Below are 25,376 nucleotides of genomic sequence, written 5' to 3' on the forward strand. Positions count from 1 at the left end.
ACAGATTTATAATAAATGAGTGATATAAAATAATTGCTTGAAATTCACAATTATTGTTTTATCGACTTGTAATGTTGAATACGTAATGTAGGTAGGTATCATTAGACCGTATAAAAATACTTGGGACGGAGTTAGCTAAAACTTCAGGCAGACACAATGAGTCTTTAAAAATAATTGTAGGAGAAATATATTAAAAACAGGTCAAGTGTGAGTCGCATTGGCACACGAAGGATAATTGTTCGTTGGAGATGATTTTTCGAAATGAAATGAAATGAAATGATTTATTTGTATGAATCGTGGTAACATAGTTGTTAACAATTAATTGGTGTATAGCACAATTCGCCAATATATCGGCTTACAAATATTTGATTGTCAATATTGGAATTTCTATCCCTTTTACATAATATGTAATAGTAAGGCTATTCTCACCATGTTTACGGCTACTCAATAGTTTCTATTAAATAAACAGATTCCGGCGGGCCAATGAACCTGTCACAAATACCTGAAACCGTAGGCTGTAAGGTGTGAACTATTTTGTTTTCTTATATATTTACTTACTTACTTACTTTTATAACTATCCTATCTCTCAAGTACACACAGCTCTTTCTCACAGCAGAACTGTATGACTGAAACCGTGCGTCAAAATGTGTCCATACAAAACAAATATTGGAAATAAAATAATTATGGGTGCTAAATCGAAATAAAAACTCTCAAGTTGGACTAAACTGCACTCCATGAAGAAATCCCCATTAAAACCTGTTCATTGGTGTAAGAGTTCACTGGAAAACATCAGGACTCTGGATTTATATATAATAAGATGAAGATATATTTATCTCTTTTTAACAACATAATTAAAACTTACATTAAGGCGGTATATAAAAATGAGACAGTTCGAGGTGTAATTTCGGTAGGTGGGTAGATAGGTATAAGTAAAATAGCCCTCTAGGCTATTTTACGCAACTCGAAGATTTCTGTGGGCCTATTTTATAAGAAAACGCCTGTGTTTAAGGCCTTTAGAGCCTAGTGGGAGTTGTCAACTTCTCAAACAATTTTTAACTTCAGGTGTGTGAGTTTCCTCACAATGAACTAACGAATATTAATTAACACATATGAATTTAGAAAAATCGAAAATAAGTACATTAGAACATCCCAAGGTTATTCGTATAAATCCTGTTACGATCACTAAACAATATGACATAACAGTGACTATTAACAAAACAAATATTTAAATTGATTGATTAGTTATACATGCACATAAAATATGTTTTGCATATGTAATAATATGCTAATAGTATAGCTAAGAACAATGATGTCAACATACCTTACTGTCCTTCTCAAAAGCCAATTGTATGTTATATATGACTGGTATTTTTCCTCTGAAGTGCTGTAAGCTTGTGGTGAAACCTTTTGTTCTTGGTGTTAAATGGTGCTTCAGAAGTGGCAAGTTCTTCTCTTTGGCAAAATTTAAAGAGGCTTCATGTTTTGTAGGGGTAAAACGGGTACCCTCTGGAGTTAGTAATAGCTGAAATTATATCAATTGTTAAAAGACATCTTTATTTATATCTTTATTCAAGGAGAAATGAGCATCTATTGTAATAAAATCAACACATAAAAACATATTTGACCAGTGTGAGGCTCCTTTGCACAGGAAGCCGGCTATATTATGGGTACTACAACAACACCTATTTCTGCCGTGAAGCAGTAATGTGTAAACATTACTGTGATTCGGTCTGAAGGGCTCCGGTGCTAGCGAAATTACTAAGAATGAGACTTAATATCTTATGTCTTAAGGTGACGAGCGCAATAATTGTAGTACCGCTCAGAATATTCGGGTTTTTCAAGAATCCTGAGCGGCACCGCATTGTAATGGGCAGGCCGTATCAATTACCATCAGCTGAACGTCCTGCTCGTCTTGTCTCTTATTTTAAATTTTCATTTGATTTTTTTTTTAAATTTAGGTTTAGTATAAAACAAATAATAAAAGCTAAATAAAACACAATTATACTGCCATTTACATTCCATGGCTTCCTACATAATTAATGAAGAGATTCATTTCTGTTTCTGACGATGTGCCTTTTATAGTATCATTTTATATACACAATATGATTGTTTTATACGTTTTATGCGACAAAACCTATTTTGATTTGATATTTTGATTTTTAGGCCCACGTGTTTGGATACTGAAATGGTTTGGACCATTTCAGCATTCCTTTCTCAATCTTTGTCACAACATATTCTTTCATACCACAGCGCGCTCGTATTACCGCATTCGTAATTCTATCAATCAATCTCACCCTACACATACTACGCAGAGATCGCATCTCAACTGCGTTAATTCTGCTTTTATACTTCTCCTGCCTTACCAAAATGTAACCAAAATTATGAACGATGCGGGACTCAAACGGCTCAATTGGAAAGAGAGATTGGACGGAACCCGAGTGGCCCCGTCAAATCATTCATAAAAATTTTGGTTACAAATTTAATTTGTATAAGAATAAGGATCAAGAGTACAGATATGCCAATTGTGAACAAAATATATTAGTTAATTGGGTAACGTTATTTTTAAAGTACCCTCACTCACAGTTCACAGTCCCATATAATACACATAAGTACTAAAATCAGAACTCACCCAAACTGGATCTGGATAGTCACAAATCTCTGCTATTTGTGTCTTGATTGTCTCCTTGTCCTTTTCAAAAGACCTTTCTAGGAATACAAATTCAGAAAACTTCCACATCCAACCAATAGGTGGCATATATTGTATAGACTTTTTGGCATATGCTTTACAATTCTGAAACAATGCTCAAATAGAAAATAGGTTTCATATGAACATTTCATAATAATAGCATAGCAAGCAATAAATTTGTGATTTCTCAGGATTTACTAGTTGTAATAATATACACTTTTATGTCTTATCGTGTGTAATAAAATATTCTTTAAACCTTTTATTGTAAATCACTTCATATTAATAGGATGCCGCCGTCGCTCGTTGTTTACCGCTTCGCTGCGGTGTATATTTGAGCGAAGCGAGGTAAACTAAGACTGTGTACAAAAACTGATGGTTATATGATCATGAACATTCGAAAATGATCAAAGGATAGCAGTGTTACAATTAAAACTTATTGTGATTTGATCAATCGGCACAAGTTTTAAATAAATAATAAAATAGCGCATGCTAATTTAGGATAATTTGTTAATCATGTTTGTTTTTAATTATAATAATTGAATCAAGTCAAAATTCTGTTAATTTTTTTAAAATCGGTCCAGAAATGACCGAGAAACAATTTAACACAGAAATCAATTGGAGTCACCCGTTGGTAGCTCCGCTCAGCTTCGCTTCGCTTCGCTCAAAAAATAAAATTCCCTGCCGCGCTCGTCAGCATGTTCCCGCTAAACTCAAAATTTACTGAACCTATTTTATTGCGGTAATAATGATTTCACTAAGAAACAAAAAGATAATATGAGGATGATTGTTGATGTCTGAAAAATCAAAGCGGCTGGGCTCTCATCTAAAACCTTTTAAAATATAACAAACACTGGATTGTTTCTCTTTTTTATAGTTCTACAAAACGTCCGCGATTTATCCCTTCTAATATTATAAATGTGAATGTAAGTTTATTTGTTACGCTTTTACGCCGGAGCTACTGAACCGATTTGGATGAAATTTGGTACAGCGATAGACTATAGCTTGGGAAAGGACACAGGTGCCTGAGGTTCACTTTATTCCCAGTCCGTGGTGTCATTTTGAACCGAAAAGTGAAAATTATCCTGATTTGATCAATCCGGCCGGATCGATGGGAACCCGGACGTATACGGCCGGACTGAAAATGACGCAGGATTGCAATCCCTAGCTATAACTATACACATAGTTGATTTAGTTTGCCATAGCAATCTGCATCGTAATAAAATTCGTATAATGTTGGGAACTGCAGCGAATACGGAACTGGAATAGGACATGAGATAATCTTCAATTCCAAACTTGGTAATTATTTTTAAAACCTCTTTATCTACGTAGACGATGTCGCGGGCATCAGCTAGTAGGTCTATATTTGAAATATAAATGAACCTATTCTTATTTTTAAGGAATTGGGCAGATATAATTACAAATTGGAAAGCTATTTAGATTAATCCAGAATAGTCTTAGGTTTAAAGATATTTATTTCTTACTAAAAACATAGTAACTTGAGACAATATGAGAACAAAGGAACTATTAAATAACAGTAATAATTGTTTCGCCATTCGTTACGTATCTAGTATATACTACTTAACATATTCTTCTTCACAAATATGTACAAAGGTCACTGTGGTTTTAGAAAAAATATAATTGTTTAAAACTGATCAGTTTCAAAAATCATTTATAAAAAACTTTGAAATAATTTGATATGATAACTTAGATTTCAATGTAATAAACGAGTTATCTTTTGAGAGATGAGGGTAGACTTAAAAGTTGTCCGCCCTCGTAAATAAATATACGCTTGGCTTAATATTATGTTCTAGTCTTGTATAAGGTTGTTTTATGTTCACGTGGTTAGCTTGCTTGTATATTTTAGAAGCAAGTGTTAAACAATCATAATGAAATTACATATTTATGAGTCTTTTTTTTTTACATTTCAGCTAGCCTGGTTTTTGGGGCACTGCCACCATATTTCATTATGATATGCAAGGTGTGATTGTTACTAATTCAAATTATCCAGTGTATCGAACGAACTATACCAGGAAGGGAACCCATTAGAGAAGAAAGGTTCTTTTTAACATTGTCAATGTGTGCGCGCAATAGTAATCTATACTAATATTATAAAGCTGCAGTGTTTGTTTTTTTGTTTGTTTGTTTGAACGCGCTAATCTCTGGTACTACTGGTCCGATTTGAATTCTTTCAGTGTTGGGCAGTCCATTTATCGAGGAAGGCTATAGGCTATGTTTTTTTTTTTTTCAAAATTAGGGATCCGTTATAAAATTGCTATTTTGTAACACAAGGTGTAAAATCGAAAACCTATTTTTGCGTCCGCTGCAAAAACTATTGACAATAGAACAAAATGATGTACAGGCTATAATATAGGCAATATTTTATAACTTATAAAACTATCGCGTGAATTATACTTTATATGGAAAAACAACGTTTGCCGGGTCAGCTAGTCCCAAATATATCTCTACATTCTTTTCTGTTAAAGGAACAATAATTTTTATGGGCGCATAGTTGATTTGATTGTGGCCAGTTGGAAAGTTTATTGAATAAAAAAATAAAGAGGTCGCGTTGTTGTCTTCTTTTACATCCCTATCTTTCATATATAAATTCACATAACATTATCTCGCTCTGTCTTTAGCACGTAAATAACTAGTGATGAGAAACAATGTCAACACAAAAAATACGTTTATTGACATTTATATATATTGAGATTAGACATACGTACAGCAGTCTATTATTGTCTGTTTGTTGTCCGACTTTTGAAGCGAGGGTAATGTGTTGACGCATATATTAGTATGTATATATAAAGTAGTAGGGATTCGCCGGTTCTGGCTCACAGTAGTAGGGATTCGCCGGTTCTGGCTCCTCGATTCTGGCTCACTTGCTCGTGATGCCTACTAAAAAAAAAAAAAAAGAAGTTTGGTGTCAAACTGGGGGTTTTGATGTATTTCCGAGCGATTGCGCTGATCCGTTTTTCGATATCTCTTATAGTTTCAAAGTTAGCATTTTAAATTAAACAGATCCATAATCATTAATAATCACTGGTCATTTAGCTAATGATTGGTGAGCGACTCAATGTCTAAATTTCCATGAACGTGATACAGGTAATTTACTAATTACCTCTATCACATTCGTTACTACGATTAAAAAGACAGTTTCTGTATTTATTATTTATTTTTAAAACATGATTTAAATAAAGTATATAATAAAACATCATTGCAGATTGTATCATTTTCAAAATATTTGATGAAATCATTCAAACTCTTCTTATTAAACTTAAAGTATAGATACATTATGCAGTACTCGCCACACACTGCGGTATATTCATTCTGTACTCTTGCAGTATTGTAGTTATACATTCTGCAATTCCTTTGTAAAAACATCAGCTGGAATCCCTGAGGTGGACGACCATATGAATCGAAGTATTGTCCAATACCCTGCTCATCAATGTGTATTGCAACCCAGTGAGTGCCTGGCTTATTATCACTATCTAAATTGCTGACAATATAACAGGGCGTTACAACATATATCGGCAATCGGTTTGCCGCATAAACATTATTTTTAATACTGGGATCGATTTTGTTCAAATAATTCTGTATCTCGATTGTATTCATATTAGTTGAGAACAGGGTCTTGTCAGTTGCGAGGATTGAATAGTTATGTGGATCATAATAACATAAGCACTCAATAAATAAGGCTTTAATGTATCTTATTCATGTATTTAAAACTTATATGGTTACAATAAAACAAAATATCATTACAAGCGATTCAAATATAAATCTATGAACATTTGATGAAATTATATTTTCATCAATTTTATTATAATATAAAAGCTGATTGAAAACGAACTTTGTACCTACATACTTACGTAGTCATTAGTACAATCTGGAAATGTTGACTCCATTAAACTATCAATAATTGAACTTATCATTTAAGTGCCATTATGTTTCACCATAATAAAACAAAATATCATTTTATATACATATTTTTATTATATAAATTTATAAGGTAATCTAGTATTTAATCAACATAAAAAATACACAAGGATACAAACGATTCAAACATTAATTATTATATTCTAACTGCTGTAATCTACAGAAATATTACGATTTTTATCAATTTCAATAACATTATCGAATTCCGCATAAACAATACAGTTAATTGTTTGTGTAAGAGCTGATTCAAAACGAACTTCTAATCTTACACTACCATGTTTTATAAGATTCCAATGACTTGAAGAATTTGCTGATAAATCGGGTGTTAAGTCGAAGGCTAGCAAGCAAAACCCTTTGGCATATTGCTCTCTTGATACTCCATTGCCTTCATTTAGGAAATGTATACCTGTTCCTGAGAATAACGTATGATAGACCGTAGTAAAAATATTATTGTCAAACGATGGCTGTAAGGCTTTTGAAGGTATCTGTTGTCCATCTATGTATAAACAAAATGTATTAATATCATAATTTTCGAAATTGAATGGGTTTTTTGTGAGACTACCATTAAAGGATGCATTATTCACAAAACCGACTATACACCTTTTGGGTATTTGGCCAAGGAATATGTTATCAAGGGTTTTCCCCTGAATGCCTGATGGTATAGTTAAAACTTTGACTTCTGCTCGCGTGATTGGATATTTTGCTGTGGTAGATGATAAAACTTTTTGATGTGCAAGTAGCACAGTTGGGTTGATTCGTGCTCTTCGAATAATAAGAGTTGCATCTGTAATAGACACTTTAAATTTATGGTCAGTTGATGAAGCCATGAGATTGAAATTTTCTCTAGAACGAACTAACTTTACGCACATGTCAACGCCATTAATCAAAAATTTTTCTTGGTTGAATAAATCTCCATGTAAATGTCCTATCATTTCTATTTCTTTGCTTTCACTAGCCAATTCTTGTCTTTTAATAAATCCTTTATTTTGTTCATCAGTTGCATCCATTTTTCCAGCTGTATCTTCATACCATAGACCACAAGTGAGATGAGATTCTTTTGCAGCAGGTGCATAATTCAATAGAGTTTCAATATAAGCTCGATATGCATATGTATTATTCGGTGGCGATACAAGTTTTTGATTTAAATATACATCAAGTTGACTGAAAAGTGTATGTAACCAATTATTAACTGGGGCCACAACTGTCGGTACTGTCAGTTTTGTATAATCTTGATTCAAAACTTTAGCTTTTATATGGAGTAAAGTATGGGATAAATCCACATAGTCATCACCTGCCCCAGGTACTTGAAATTCTATTGGTCCATCATCAGCAAGTGATGAAATGGGCTTATAATGAATCCATAGTCCACTTTCAATGCTAGTTTGAGTTGATGGTAATGCAAATAAATCCAATTCGGACTTAATGCATTCACAAGACTGACTATGTAAAAATGACATATTTAATCAGTAAATATATCTTTGATTTGTTTTTGATTCAATTTTAATTTTTTAATAGCTTTCGCTTTCGCAGTCAATGATGGAATGATCGCAGAACGACGTTTTCGTTTTGTTATATACCCAGATCCAAACATGTTGATATTATCTATTTTGGCATCAGCTTTTCGTTTCAAATTTGAGCTGACTTCTTTTAGACGAGTTTTTATTGAATCTTCCATGGGGCGTGCATTAACCATATCTGATAATATACCTACACCGGTACTTAATGCTTCTTTACCAATAGTTCGAACACCACTAGACAGTAGTGGTAAAATAGATCTAAACAGCCCCCCAAGAAAACTTCCGATTCCATGACCTCTTTGATACGGTGCTCCTTTATAAATAACTCCGATACCTGATCCGGCCTGGTGAGTATAATAGTGTTCATATGGACATGAAATATTATCACGTTTGCCGTACATTATAATTTTTGAAAGTGGAGTTTAATGCACACTGTTCCAAATTGGAATGGTATCTTTTGACCGGTGCTTGTTCTTATATCTATTTCAATTGTATCAAATTCTCTACGCATCACAGGTAGGTAATGGGGAGGAGAGAAAACGTGCATTTTGTACGCTCCATATATGTATTTTGAGGGATCCAATGGTATTATTCGTAAAAGGGGTGTCATAACATCTCCAACGATTTGAGGCTCCACTATGTCACAATAAACAAATAATTGAGACGGTAAACCCAAATGCAAATTAGCTGGACACTTTCCAAAATTTTTTTCAACGAGGTTCCTGTTTGGTTCGAACCCTAGTTGAAGACATAATTTAGGTGATAGAGTTACAGATTTTATGGATTCATCCGTTATCGTAGCAACTACAATCCTTGAAACCTCATCGCACTTAAATTTAATTTTTTCTCGAGTGTTATTCAGTGCCATCAAAATGTGATTTATGTTATCGTAATTTGTGGCTGGAATATGTGTCTTGTAATAAACATATGACGGTTTACTTTCATTGGGTACTTGCATCAACTTTGTTATATAAATAATGTTTTCATGTTCTTGAACGGTGAACATAGTGCATGGGTACTGAAATTCTACTACTCCAACCCTCCATTCACCTTCTAGTATTGTTGGTTTTGGCAGTTTCGTAGAAAATAATGTTGTTGTATTATCAGGAAAATAATCCATAGAACTATTGCTTAGTAAAGTTAAATAAAAACTATCTTTATTCATATTTTTTTCAAAGTAGAAGCTAATATCCAGCTATTAAATTTATTTGGATAACCTCTCCACTTCACCAACAATTCTTTTCTGTTACCGGTATATCGAGAGCGTATTATTTTATCTATTTTGTATTTAGTAGTGGGGTCGAATATGATTTTTTGTAACTCTTTTTCATAAAAAGTACCAACTATCTCTTCGCCTTCTAAATCCTTTAAAGTAAATACTACAAACGGAGATCGGTGTATTATGGTAGATACGATGAATATTTCGTCACTCCAATTTGATTCATATCCTTTTTGGAAAATATGTTTATGTTTTGTTATTCTAACATAATCTCCAACGTGAATTCTTGGATTCACCATACTAATTGATGTTTTTATCTTACATTCTCTATCATATAAATTTTGCCATACACTCATTATATTTGTATTATTAACATCACATGGACACATTTTTATACTAGAATGAAAACTATGATTATATGAATGCACTAGATCTTGTAAAACATCAATGTATTTATGAGTATTTTTGTGTGTAAAATAGCGCCACATTTTCGTTTTAAGAGTTCTCTGAAATCTTTCGACAATACTTGCTTTAATATCTGGATTATTGGTTGTATAATAATTTATGTTTTTTAATTTAAAATATTTTTGTACATATTTGGAAACAAATTCAGTTCCTTTGTCAGACTGTATATGTGTAGGTGTAGTATTAGCTTCAGCAAAAATACTTTCAAAGCATTCCTTAACTGTTTCAGAGTTTTTCTTTTTCATTGCTCGAACATACGCATATTTACTAAAGACATCAATAACACAAAGTATGTATTTGAAACCATCATTATATTCAGAATAAGATCTCATATCACTTAAATCGGCCTGCCATAACTCATTAATATTAGACAAAATATATCTGTTACGAGAAAATTTTCTTTGAACAGGTTTATGTAATGTATATGTTTCTTGTGATTGTAACCACTTTAAGACACTATTTCTGTCCATTTTACCCTTCATTGCTTTTGACAATTTATCAATAGTGCTGTAGCCAGCAGGATGTGATGCATCATAATAAATTTTATTTATTTCTAATATGGGGTCCATTTTTCCCAGTCCGATCTTTTTTTTAGTTTCCCTGTGTACTTATTACTTGTTGGTGTAGAAAATTCTTCGTCAGGTACTGATTTAGATTCAACCTCTTTTAATTGCAAATGGTTTATAAAATCCACTCGCTTTGGGTTCCCGATATAAGTGAGTGGTACTTTTATTTCCTTCAAAGTTGTTGCGAATTTTTCCCAACCTATAGGTTCACTTTTCTGAAGAGCTCTCAAGGTATCACTCACCAAGTCCACAATATTACTCCCAGGTATTTTTTCATTATCTATAATCACGGTACCAGATTCATCCCAGCTTATTTTATTTTTATTCAAGGAAATCAAATTTAGTAAAAGTTCACCTTTTTTAGCATATGTTTTCGGTATTAGTTTCAGTATTTCAGAGCTCGTGTATATTTCCCCAATATTTTTGTTAACCTCCACTGATGTTTGAGAAGGAACTACATTTATTTTATTCACATCATGATTTATATAATCAGTATCGATTTCATTATGACCTTGATTAAAACCAATATATGAATCATTATCATTTATAAGTGGTATGTGGTATGGTTGTCGATCCTCTTTGACGAAGTTTAGATATCTTTGAAGGGTTTGCAAATATAAAATACATTTCTTTCGATCTTCTATGTCACTGCTTAAGATATTTTGCATATCAGTATCTAATCGAGATCTTGGCGTATCATTTTCTTTGTGTTGTTTTAACTTCTCCAATAATGATGGTTCAATAAGTAACATTTTTTTAGCATTATCCATTTTCTTAAATAAATGAATTAATCAACCCACTTAGAATAGAACCCAATATTATCGGTAGAAATGAACCTCCTTTTTGTACAATTATATTTTTTCTAATTTTATTCGTACCTTTTCTTACCAATTTTCGAAGAATATTTTTATATTTCTTTAATTTAGATTTTTCTTTCTCTGCCAATTCAACGTTACCCCGCAGTACGTTATGAATACATTCACAAATGTAATTTATTTCTGTTTTGTTACATGATTTTAATAAAGCTTTTTGATATTTTGGCTTCAGTTTATGTAGAGCAATTAACAAATCTTTATGCGTCTTTAAACGTCTATGCATCATTTATAAATGATCGAAATTTCTTGATTCTTACCATATTTAAACCCTTTTGTGGGTACATAAACAGTGCAATATCCATCGGATGGAAATATCTTTGTCTTAACGCGACACAATTCATTTGTTTCTTGTTTCAAATCAATCATTAAATAACCATGAGCTTCATTGGTAGCATCTCTGTAAGAATCTTCCAAATATTTCGGATTTTCAGGGAATACTTGACGAGATAAGTATCGAATTTGGGTTTTATCTCGAGGATTTTTGAAATATATTATATAACTTGAGTTGAGTGATATATCTCTTTGTCCTTTACCTTGATGAAACAAATTTTGAGATAAATAAAACACACTTAAGTTTCTATGATGACTTCCTTTCGTGAATATATCAACAATACGACCATCTGATTCCCTCATCAGGTCATCAATTATTACAAGTTGAGGATTTTTTCCGTCAAACATAGATAAATCAGGTAAACCTTGAAGATAATTAATGTGGTTGAGATTATATAAAGGCTGCATTTCATCAAAGCACCAGGTGATTTGGGTAAAATTTGCATCACAGATATCATTCAAAAATTTTATAAAATTATTTACGAAAACTGATTTTCCACATCCACTTGGACCAGCAACTATTGCAGTGAATGGATGATTGAAATGATGCATTATCTACTACGTCTATGTGTGTTAAGGTTTAGTATAGTAATGAAACAATCTGTTATTAAACCACCATTTATTTAAACAGAAAAATCTATAATTGAAACAATATACAGTACATCATGTTTTACTCCGCAACTTATACATCTAAATACAATAATCTCTCATTTGGTTTTTTAAAACTATAATAATTTATTCTTAAAATTTAATATAATATTTATTCTATTTTATGATGACCCCAAGCTAAGGTATCAATATTATTTGGTAAAATGTACCGTTTGGTATCATTAAATGACAGACTAGATTTATTTATTCTTTGAGTAAAAATATTATGCTTTATTGACTTAAATCTAAGCATTGAACAATATTCGTTCTTATTTTCAAATAAGCAAGTCTTATAATTTTCCATTTTCATATTCTTAGTAACACTTTTATTAACCCCCTTAGCTTTAGCTGTGAATTTTCCTTCAACATCTAATGCATACATTTTAGATCTAAGTCCTACAAATTCATTAAATATGTTACCATTGTTTTCATCTTTAAAGTAGCCTAACTTCTTTTTATTGAGTTTTGGATAGCCAAATATATTTTTTTCTGTATAGTCCGAGGTATCGAAACGCAAATGTAAATCAGGTTTTATATCTCTGTAAAAATCATCTGTAAAAATTTGATATATTAAACTATCAGTATCTGTGTACAATAATTTTAATTTGTTTTGAAACTTTTTAAACATATAGTTATAGTGAAAGTCGTACATTAGAGTTTTAGAAATATCCAATATACAAAATCCCAAATAAATAGGTTTATTATGGAACAATTTCGTCTTTCGTAATTGAACTGCAACCAAATTTTCATTAAAAATAGATAAACTATGGAATTCTGGCTTAGCAATTAAATCTTGTGCGCCTAGAATTTTACCCTGATTTTCCCAATGACTCAATAATTTTACATTTACTCTTTTTTCGATATTTTCCATTGTTTTTCCAAACACTGAGTTATTCATTAATTTATAAAAATCTTTTTCGAAATCAGATGTGGCTAGTTTACGCATGCTTGTATTTAAATCTATATAATATTGTAACCATGCGCATTGTTTGAATTTTAAAATTCTATGAATTTTTTGTAATTTTAAACCCATTGTCAGACATTGCTTTAAATTTCTGTAGTGAATCACATATTTAATTTTATTACGAAGGTTTGGAACTAATTTTATGTCTTTTGTATTACCAATACATATATTCTCGGGACATAAGGATAGGTCAGAATGTAAATCATGCAGTTCAATAGGATATTCTAGATCTACTTCCAAAATAAAACCATATTCATAATCATCAGGGACATCAAAATTAGTTGTGACATCTACCCACTCAAAACCTCCTGTAGGAAGGAATTGAGACATGGCCCATCCGTAAAGGTTATTAGCATCAAGATAAGTTAAAAATGAGTTTGGTGTGCCTTTATCATATTCTCGCATATATTTGTTATTAGCTTTGGCATAACGATTGCTACATTGAGATACACCTCCTCGAATGCCCGATCTAATAAAAGCTATTTGTTCAAAGTCTTGAAGTAATTCTAATTTAATTTTTGTGCATTTTAACATAGCATCCCAACTTAACCCAGGTGCTGTATAATAATGAGCTGGATCTAGACCATATGTTTGCAAACATAAGGCTCGGAAATTTTCAAACACATCTGTTAAAAGTAAAACATCGGTTTTAAGATATAAATCAGAATAATCTGACATATTTTGACAATGAAAGTGTTGCCAAACATCCTTGGCATGTTCATAATCTTCATCGGAAATATGTGTGTCGGTTAATGTATTGTAAAATTTATCGCGACTAGGGAGTGCTGAAAGTTTTAAGGAATCATGTGATGACATAAATTCATATGGATAAATTCCTTTTTTTCTAAGACGTAAAAAATCATTATTATTTGGAAAATTATATTTTAATGTTTGAAATTGTTCTTCCTTCAAATTTTGAACAAGTTTGTCTAAACTACAAGGTAAAAATTTAAACGAATCAACGAATCTCAATTGAATTTTATGATTATTTAATTTTATCGTTTTTGTGAAAGAAATGTACTTTTCTTTCGTTTGTGGAATAATATCAATTTCCCCTTCAATAGAATTTAATGCATGAACAATAAAATGAGAGTCATATTGACTAAGATTGTGTAAAAAAACTGGAATGTGATAGGGGATTCTAAACTTTGTCTTACATACTTCGTGTGCAACTCCTCTAAAATTTCCTGTATGCGAGTCAAAGTATAATGCACATTCACCATTTAAATTAGATTGACATATAAAGCAGTCTTTACATTGTGAAATAATTTCATTATCATTGGAAGTCAAAGGTTTTGGACTTATGACAAAATAATTTTTTGTGCAAATCACTTCTAAATCTTTATACAACTGATTCATAAAGACATGAGTACAATGAGGACCACTATATGTTTCATATTTTGATAAACTATCATCATATGAACATTTAATATAGTACCCAAAACTATAAACTTCGTGTTTGTGAACATTAGTTGTATAAGGTTTTGATGGATCGTTAAAGCATGTCTGAATTGGATTAAGGAAAGCTTCAAAATCCGCGTATATAACAAAGGGTATTTGTAACATCTTATTAAATTTATCAAATTTTAAGACATTGTTTGAAATTGGTTGTTCAAACCAATCTTTTAAAGTTTTTTCTGTATTAGGCAATTCCACTTTAATATGACAACAATCATTCAATTGATGAGCTGATAACTTATCATTTGTTGAGAAGTGTAAAAGACAACCGTCACAGATGTAGATTGCATGTTCATGGTTTGAAATTTGACCACTTACTAAACGCGATAGGTTTTTAATGTAGCAAAAATGATTAATTGTTCCGTGCGAAATAAATAATAAATTGATATGAACAATTTTCCGTGATTTTGTTAAATACAATGGACCAACTAATTCATGTACTTTCTTTTTACAATTGTATTCAAGACCAAAAACATTTACACTTAAATTATTTAACCTTTCTACTTTCTGTATATCTGTCATTTTAACAGGAAACGTAACTCCGTCAAAATTTAATTTATTTGAATATTTACTGTAAGATGAAACTCTCTGAGAGTTCTTAGTAACTGGATATAATGCAGAAAGCAAAGCCCATTTAAAGCATAAATCATCCGAGTTTTGTACATTTATAACACTTTTTTTTAATTTGATTTCTTTAGGTAATTCAATATATGATTTTCCACGTAATGGATTGAATTTGTTTATATTCATGTCTAATGCATTTATTTTCTTAAGACTCCAACCACTATCTTTTTTCTCAAATGTGCTAATTTTAGTCATCAACATATCACATAAGGACGAAAAGAAAAAATTTAAATCCTCACCCTGCATTATAGTAGAACTACATGTTTGAAATTCAAATTCATTAGAAATATTTTTTGTTTCTTGAACAAAATTAGCGTGCAGAATAAAATTAACTTTAAAAATTGTAAGCAATCGAACAGATTCCTCAAATAGTGAAATAATTTCATTTTTAATAGAATTCAAAAACATTTCTGGTGTTTCGAATGTTTGTAATTGGTTGGATTTACTCTTAATTTTATATGAGATAATTCTATTACCAAAAGCCGATTCGTGTACTGTGACATTTTTTAAAGTACTATGTAATTGCATTACGTTATTCTTATGGAGGTTACTTCTAAGATGATTTGCATAATATCTTTTCCGTATTAAGATTTGACATAAAGAACAGTTCACCATTTCATCGTTCACACTGGTGAGCCCCGATGATGTGGATGGTTCCCCTTGTCGTCCTCTCTTTGTACTTGTATCATTGTCTTCACTGCCTTGTAATACTGCACTTCTTCTCTTAAAACCTCCTCCACTTTGTAGAACAGGTTGACTACAACATAAGTGAATGATATTAGCCACATTTCATCAATAATATAATACTAAATAATTTACAAAGAAAATAACTCACTTGATCATTTTTTCAACCTCATTACATACAAAGCAGAGTTCCATATCGTTATGTTTAATTTTCCAAATGATGAGAATATAATAATATTATTTGTATAAGAGAATAAATAAACTAATAACTAAACTGAACTAATATTTATGTATTTCTTCATAGCTACCTACTTATTGTTAAAATTATATTTCTTATAATTTTCTGTTTCTAAAATTTTCTTCGTAACATTGTATAAAATCTTTTTTATGTCCTTATAACTTTCATTATTGTCGATTGTATAATATTTTAATCTATAATCAGCGTATTTCCATTGTTCTTGTGCAGGCGTGTTTTTTATTTTATTGAGATCATAGATTTCTATTTTAACCAAATGTGATGCATTTCTTCCGTCATCTGCATTAGTTGTAATGTAAATACTTCCATTCTCATGTGCTCTGGATATTGATGATGATATTTTCTTTTGTTTTGTTTTTTTCACTTCGAATAATGCATCTATATTTTCATTTGAGCTGGCCCTCTTCAAGGATTTAAGTTGAGGAACTTTTAATGAATCCTGACTATCTTCAGATAATGGATAGTAAAATGTTTTATATGTAGTTTCTTCCATTGTTGGGGTGAAAGCATTCTACAACAACAATAAGACTGCTTTAGAATAGTATTATACATACATATCTTAATATAACAAATGATATTACTTTTTAATTTCAAAGTGAATAATAGATAAAACTTACCTCCATTGCAGCAAATCACTCAACAATTACACAACACACAAAATATATAATAATTTGACTGAATACGCCACTTCAATGATTATTTTTCTGAACAGTTCTAGCATTTTATACTAAAATATCGTAAAAGTAAATTTGTTTATGATTAGTACTGGTTTTTAAATATTGTGGTGAAACATAATGGCACTTAAATGATAAGTTCAATTATTGATAGTTTAATGGAGTCAACATTTCCAGATTGTACTAATGACTACGTAAGTATGTAGGTACAAAGTTCGTTTTCAATCAGCTTTTATATTATAATAAAATTGATGAAAATATAATTTCATCAAATGTTCATAGATTTATATTTGAATCGCTTGTAATGATATTTTGTTTTATTGTAACCATATAAGTTTTAAATACATGAATAAGATACATTAAAGCCTTATTTATTGAGTGCTTATGTTATTATGATCCACATAACTATTCAATCCTCGCAACTGACAAGACCCTGTTCTCAACTAATATGAATACAATCGAGATACAGAATTATTTGAACAAAATCGATCCCAGTATTAAAAATAATGTTTATGCGGCAAACCGATTGCCGATATATGTTGTAACGCCCTGTTATATTGTCAGCAATTTAGATAGTGATAATAAGCCAGGCACTCACTGGGTTGCAATACACATTGATGAGCAGGGTATTGGACAATACTTCGATTCATATGGTCGTCCACCTCAGGGATTCCAGCTGATGTTTTTACAAAGGAATTGCAGAATGTATAACTACAATACTGCAAGAGTACAGAATGAATATACCGCAGTGTGTGGCGAGTACTGCATAATGTATCTATACTTTAAGTTTAATAAGAAGAGTTTGAATGATTTCATCAAATATTTTGAAAATGATACAATCTGCAATGATGTTTTATTATATACTTTATTTAAATCATGTTTTAAAAATAAATAATAAATACAGAAACTGTCTTTTTAATCGTAGTAACGAATGTGATAGAGGTAATTAGTAAATTACCTGTATCACGTTCATGGAAATTTATACATTGAGTCGCTCACCAATCATTAGCTAAATGACCAGTGATTATTAATGATTATGGATCTGTTTAATTTAAAATGCTAACTTTGAAACTATAAGAGATATCGAAAAACGGATCAGCGCAATCGCTCGGAAATACATCAAAACCCCCAGTTTGACACCAAACTTCTTTTTTTTTTTTTTTAGTAGGCATCACGAGCAAGTGAGCCAGAATCGAGGAGCCAGAACCGGCGAATCCCTACTACTGTGAGCCAGAACCGGCGAATCCCTACTACTATATAAAGGTACGTAGGTATGTTGCCTCCTAATTCTTTACAAATGATGTATCGGACGATAGACGTCAGTTAACCTTAGTGAGACGTTTAAATTTTTTGCTATATTACGTAACTTGTATAACAAGAAATCGTAATCGATTCGACTTAATTATCGATATTGATAAATGAATTCGCCCATTAGTGATGGGCGATTAGTGACAAGTTGTCACGTGGTTGTCACTGACATTGCTAACTTTGACAAGTCTTTGTACGACCTCTCTCGTCCGTATCCCGCCACAATTTGGCGACTTTGTTTTCCAATCAAATTAGAATACAAAAATACTCTAAGCTTGGTGGTCTACTTTAACGTGACATTGGCAAACTTGTGGTATACCTTCCACAGGAGCCATAGTAGGAAGAATAGAATAGATTTTGTTTTCGTGTTAAATTTCATGAACGCGAGGTCTTTTAGTTTTAATTGTCTGTGTTAACCTGAGACTGCCTAAAGAATTCTGGAGACCAAAGCATGTCGAACACTGAAGGTGCAAGATCAGATCTATATGGCGGATGCATTAAGGCCTTCCAGACAAACTCTTAATTTTTGCTGAGTGGCTAGTAGTAGGGGAGCCCAAGAAGGGTCCATCATGGAAATAGTAATCTACAAATCTCAATAACGCATACATATACAGGCTGGGCCATATTTATATATTTCTTGCATTTACGAAATCGACATAGCGTGGACACCGTGTGGGATACCGTCTTTGCATCGAATATTAAAGTTGTAGTTGAACATTCATTCTTTTAAGATACAGGTGATGCAAGAATTGCAAGAAAAAGGTTTGAATTTGAGTAATAAAATTCGTCTATACAATTTTCGAGCGGTTCAGCAATTGAACAACATTTCCTTTTCTGACAAAGCCCACTTCCACCTAAGTGGGCATGTGAACAAAAAAAATGCAGATTTTGGAGTGCAAGTCATAAAACTAAAACATCAATGACATTTGTATTCTCTAAATGTGAGATTTGCTACTACTTCTCGATGCCCTACTTCTTTGAAAATCAATGCGGTAATTCAGTGACTGTTAATTATTGTTCAAAATATACGACCATGGGATATGTTGCCACTCGCCATACGCCAGAGGGGATATTCCATGGCCTACTCATAGCCCAGACCTTTCTCCAGGTGATTTCTTTCTGATGGGGTTATCTTAAGAACAGTCTAGGTGAATAAACCGAAAACAATACCCTAATAATAATAAAGGAAAACATTTGTCAAGAAATGGCTAACCATGGCTAGCCGTGTCAAATATTTTTCGAAAATTTGGCTGCCAGGTTTAAAGAGTGCCAGCGGTGAAATGGAGGCCACTTAGACAACATAATTTAAAAAAAATAAAATACCTGAGTATTTTCTTAAAAAAATATGTTAATGGATGATTACCACATTTTCAAGATATGCTAGGGATTAAGCAAATTGATTTAATTCAACAGTCTATAAAGTAATAAATTATACAAAATACAAGTTGAGTCTCATATATTATACTAAAATAAATAAGTTGCAAGGGCAAAGGTCATGACATAGTATTATAGAATAAATTAAATAAAACTAAGGTATTAATAAAATGTGATCATTCCTCTATAGAGAAAATGATTCTATTTGAAACAATTTCTGACTTTTTACTTTTAAGGGACAGTTATTATTAATATTCAGCAAGTTTTAACAAAATAAAATTATCAACACTTCAGTATGACTATGAAATTAAATATTACTCTTAGAATAAAAATAAGTTGGAAAATTATTAATGTGGGTAGTTTAACTTCAACATATAAATTAATAATACATAGATATACACAGTGCATATCATACAATGACTGATAAAAATATAATTATCTTGTGCCGATTTGATCTTGACCACTGATAAAAATCAATGTGAATTCAATGTCAATTATTTGATTATATTACAAACGAACAATTTTTTTTACTCACCAAAGTGTTTGTTTTTTGTAGCAAACTACAAAAAAAATTTTGCACTTTCAAAACATAATGTAATAAGTATTGCTTGCGATCTTGCTATAAATATATAAATTTAGAAAATATGAATTATCTTAGTACACTTACACCCAAAACTCCAATTCCGTCACAAAACTGCCAACCCATGAGCCAGTCTATTTCATAACTGTGATTCATAATAAGATACCCGTGTTCTTTTCCATAATATTTGTCATATTCATCTTTTTTTACATAAATAAACATTTTTATTCCTGCCCACCATTCTGACATAAACACCAATTCTAGAATAAAACATATCAGTTTTGATAATAGGTTAAACCAACAAATTATGTTAAATAAATTCAAAAATAATACTTACGACATGAAAAGGAATATGATAAATAGTAATTGATTTTTCGGTATAGAGCTTTGTTAAAAGGTTTTAAGCCAAAGTATAAAATTGCTTGCACCAAATTTAACAGTAATCCTGATGTAAAATATGAAATTGCAAAGCACAAATGTACTATTGTTGATTGCTTCAAAATATTTAACAAAAACATTTCGAACCGGGTGCTCCAGCCCTAAAAGTAAAAATATTTTTTTTCTTATAAAGAACAAATTTCTTAAAAACGATTTGATAGTACGCTATACCTGTAGATACGCAAGATTTTAGATTTCAAGCGATGTATAATGTAGATATACCTCTCACTTACCTACTACAAAATAGATTACTTTACATTTTACAATATTATTTTACTTAGACCAAGACATAAAAAATATTGGCATTTGTATTTTTATCACACACAGTTACTTAATTCTGAACGAATTAAATATTTTATTAAAAGTGATAATTCTAAACAAATTTTGTACTCACAGAACTGATTTAATATATGTGTTTTCTTTATTATGATTTACTTATTTCTTCATAGTAGTTTGACTGAATTTTTATCTAATACTCAAAAATTTATTTAAATTTCAATCCTACTCGAGATTCGAGAACTTCGGAATTCGGCAGAATTCGGAGTTTGGCACTCGGCACAGACCATAGACGAGTAAAAATATACTGACAGCACATACTTGAGATTGAGATCGGACTTGTCAGGCAGTTACCAATGCCAGTTCGGCGTTCACTTCTGACTAATCCCACAGACCTTTGTAAATATAGTTTACTCTATATTTCAGTACCTACTGAAATATAGAGTAAACTAAGAGTAAGCTGCTCCTATGACCTGTCAAAACTATTGCTATTGCTCGCAGGTAATACTTTTTACTTTTTTTTAACAAATATTTTATAATTAAAAAAAAGCAATTGTGTGGTTTTATGAAACCACGATGCAAGTGATACTTTTTTTCACAATATAACATAGGCATTAATATCAGCATAGAAAAAAAAACAAATTTATATTTTACATCAAGTGTGTGGGGTTCGAACCTACTCTTCCACCCGAACGCAATTGCATCCAATATGCGAACTATAGGCGCCACCTGACCGTCACGCAACATGCAACACACAGATGAAAAAGTTTGAGACGATGTAATAAAAGTTTCACTTTAAAAGTTTTTATAATTCAAAAAAGTTTTATTTTATAATTCATGTAATTGGGAATTTGAATTAAATTTTGCATGAGATAAATTAGAGGGCTAACTTTTACTGCAGAATTTGTTTTTGAGGGCTAAACGGGATTGTTTTTATAATATATCAATATTTTTTTGGATTAACTTCCTGTTTGTACACGTTGCCATATGGCAACGGCATGAGGCCACCCTGTAGAACGCTGTTATGAAGTTAGCGCACAAGACATTAATCTATTGTTCTCGTTACCTACAGGCGGAAATGTAATGCGATATCAAAAATGTACTAAACTAAAATTAATAACATTTTCCTTTTTGCATGTTGAAATATACTTAAATATCATTTTAAAATTATAAGTGTAGTGTAAATACATAAAAGTAAATATTGCACAGCGTTTTCTCTTTGTAAGATAGCATAAAATATATTCAAAATTAAAATTTTATTTTATTTTGCAAACTTTGCTTTGACACTGGCAATATGATAGAAGCTCTAAGAATTTGGCTCGTCTATACAATAAAAACGTAAATAATGTTACAAAAAATCGTACTTAATAAAAAAGTTTAGTATGTTAACAGTATAAATTGCTTGTAAAACTTAATCTGTAATGATCTTATTTTAAATATGCTATCCGCAAGCGCAGCAGCAGTTTAAAAGATCGTCAAGATATAATATTATGGAAGAAAGCTATACTTCATAACCATAAAGTAATATCGTAACCAATATCGTAGAGAAGGTAGGTTTATATATTACCAGGACGAATCATGGGTCAATGAAGGTGTAATAATAAGATGTACCTATACTATATACATGTTTATGTATGTATATAGTGTACCTTATATTTGCAAAGTGTGGAAAGTGAATATTTTGTATTTTAATTACTCCAACCGGCTTCTAATAATATCTCTTAAAGGAAGCGAGGATGGTTTTGTAGATGGAGCATTATAAATGTTCGCATCCAAAAAAACACCGAAAACTCGCTCATTATTAAAAGTTGTTAAAGGGCATACTGCCAAAGATAATAACCAATTCGGTATTAGTTTGTCCCTTACCACTCCCAAAGGTTAGCATAAAACCACACATCTGCCCGACGGAAAGAGCAAATTATTCAATGGTTCATATCCAAAAACATAAATTATGAAGAAAATATTATAAAAGCTCAGTTAGAAATCGTAAAAAGAGAAAAATCCAATTATCTTTTGCTGTGAACCAATTCCGATTTGTAGTCATCAAGCTCTTTAGACCCTGAATCAGCGAGCGAATATTAATATGCAAAAAAAATATTTATTTTATGTTTGGTAAACATTACCAAATAAAGACATTTTTTAAATATTTTTTATATATTTATTCAAGTGAAAATTCTATAAGCGCATGAGGGTAATTTTTAACCGAATGAAACGCAATAGAGCAAAAGCTAGGTTCACAACACTTGGTTATTGGCGGAAACCCATCACCTATCTATGTCGCAGAGCATCTCACAGCGGGGAACAAAATACTGCATGCAGCGGCGCGGAAAAAGGCCAAGAGATGTCATACAATTCGTGTGGGTCTGTAATGGCCGAATCTACGTCCGTAAAGATGAAACTCAACAGGCTCTACAGATAAAAAGTTTGGATAGTATTAAGGCAATAAGTTAAGAGCCATGTACTAAATTATTTCTTTTTTTACACATAACTAGCGAATTTGATGGTAAAACCAATTTCAAAATGCTTGATATTTATTATCAGAATGTACAAGGCTTAAGAACTAAAGCGAACGATTTTTCAAGAAACGTACTAACAAGTAACTTTAAAATCATTGCCTTTACTGAAACTTGGCTTAATGAGAAAATATCTAACGCGGAATTATTTGACGACAAATATATTATCTATCGTAGAGTTCGAGCTTGCTCAGCACAAACAAAAAAAGATGGAGGAGGAGTCCTACTGGCTGTGTCGCGAGATATTCCTTCTGTCAGAATGCAGAGCTGGGAAAGTGATGTTGAAAACCTGTGGGTGTCATTAAAGATAAAAGTTAACAATACAGTTAAAAATCTTACCATCTGTTTAATTTACTTACCTCCACCAGTTAAAAGTAACACATTGAACACGTTTTTGCAAACAGTCGACGACGTACCATATTTAACCGGTGACCTTCTTATCCTGGGAGATTTTAACCTTGGATTTATTAACTGGACGACAGTAGATAACTATTCCTATATGAAGCCATCTAATTACAATGTATCTTTGGGACACTCTTTGATAGATTTTATGACAGCAAATGATCTGTATCAAGTTAATTGTGTTAAGAATAGCGATGATCGATTTCTAGATTTAATTATATGTAACTCACCTTCTGCATCTGTATTTGGAGTCATGAACCACCTCACTAAGTGCTACAGTAATCACCCAGGCTTACTTATAACTTTACCGTATTCTAGCATAGCCTACCTAAGACCCAAGAAACAACTTACATATAACTTCTATAGAGGCGCCTATGACAACATTACCAAAGAATTAAGTAGTGTTGAGTGGATTAATGAATTTTCTGATTGCAGTGATGTATATGAAAAGGTGGCCATATTCTATAAGATCGTGAATACCGTAATCGATAGACATGTACCCAAGTGCAATTACCACCACCACCGCAGACAGCCTACCTGGTTTAGCAAAGCTCTTATAAGAACAATAAAGAATAAGGATAAGGTTAGATTGCGCTACCGCAAGTATGGTAATCCTCGCGATGAATTAGAGTACCATCTCCTCCGAAATCGTGCCCACAAGCTTTATGATATTTGTTATAGTAACTACAAAAATGCCATAGAATCTCTGCATTCCTGAGAATCCTAAAGCATTCTTTAACTTCATTAGAAACAAGAGAGGAGGTCATTCATCGATACCTGCGAAAATGAAAGGAAATATAATTGCAGACACTGGGCAGGATATCGCTAATCTTTTCGCCAAACAGTTTAACTCTGTTTACCTACCAGTGACTGCGGAGCCGAATACCTCTGACTTAATAAATAGGTATGTTGCTAAGGGAAGATCATATTCCAGCTTGCACTTTACTGAAAGAAATATATTGGAATACATTAAAAAATCGATGAAACTAAAGGCTCTGGGCCAGATTCAATACCTCCCATATTTATTAAACGTTGTGGTCGAGCCTTAGCATTACCGTTATCTCTTATATATAACGAGTTAATTGAATCTGGAATTTTCCCCGATGAGTGGAAAAAGGTTAGAATCTTACCAATTTTTAAAAAAGGAGAACGAGAAGATGTTAAAAATTACCGGCCAATATCGATTTTATCATCATTTTGGAAATTATTTGAATCGATTGTGTATTCCTCTATATGTCAATTTATTAATGCCCAAATTAGCGTGCATCAGCATTGTTTTAGGCCAGGCTGCTCTACTTTGACCAACTTAATTCCATTTGTCTCGGAGCTGTCTGATGAAATAGATCATGGATATCAGGTTGATGCAATTTATACCGACTTCAGCAGCGCCTTCGACAAAGTGAACCATACGATACTTGTATCTAGATTAAATCAACACGGCATCGAAGATTTGCTGCTAAAGTGGTTTGACTCCTATTTACATAATCGACCCCAGTGCGTTGTTGTGGACGGACATAATTCTAAGACGTATATTGCTACATCTGGTGTGCCTCAAGGTTCCCATCAGGGGCATATTTATAAATGAT

General features: G+C 31.8%; 1 protein-coding gene across 1 annotated transcript in view; it reads right to left on the bottom strand.

The window, feature by feature from the left end:
- LOC126968215 (1-acyl-sn-glycerol-3-phosphate acyltransferase gamma-like) overlaps positions 1–21,184 on the bottom strand; it is a 44,364-nt gene extending 23,180 nt beyond the window's left edge. Inside the window, exons 1-5 of the mRNA XM_050813083.1 lie at positions 20,994–21,184; positions 20,499–20,700; positions 20,249–20,421; positions 2,630–2,791; positions 1,322–1,522 (exon numbers count right to left, since the gene is read on the bottom strand). Coding sequence (XP_050669040.1) covers positions 1,322–1,522; positions 2,630–2,791; positions 20,249–20,421; positions 20,499–20,679 — 717 coding nt within the window. The 5' untranslated portion in view covers positions 20,680–20,700; positions 20,994–21,184. The remainder of the gene's footprint in view (positions 1–1,321; positions 1,523–2,629; positions 2,792–20,248; positions 20,422–20,498; positions 20,701–20,993) is intronic.
- Between the last annotated feature and the right edge of the window lie 4,192 nt (positions 21,185–25,376).

This window comes from Leptidea sinapis, chromosome 15, assembly GCF_905404315.1.
Source record: "Leptidea sinapis chromosome 15, ilLepSina1.1, whole genome shotgun sequence".
NCBI lineage: Eukaryota > Metazoa > Arthropoda > Insecta > Lepidoptera > Pieridae > Leptidea > Leptidea sinapis.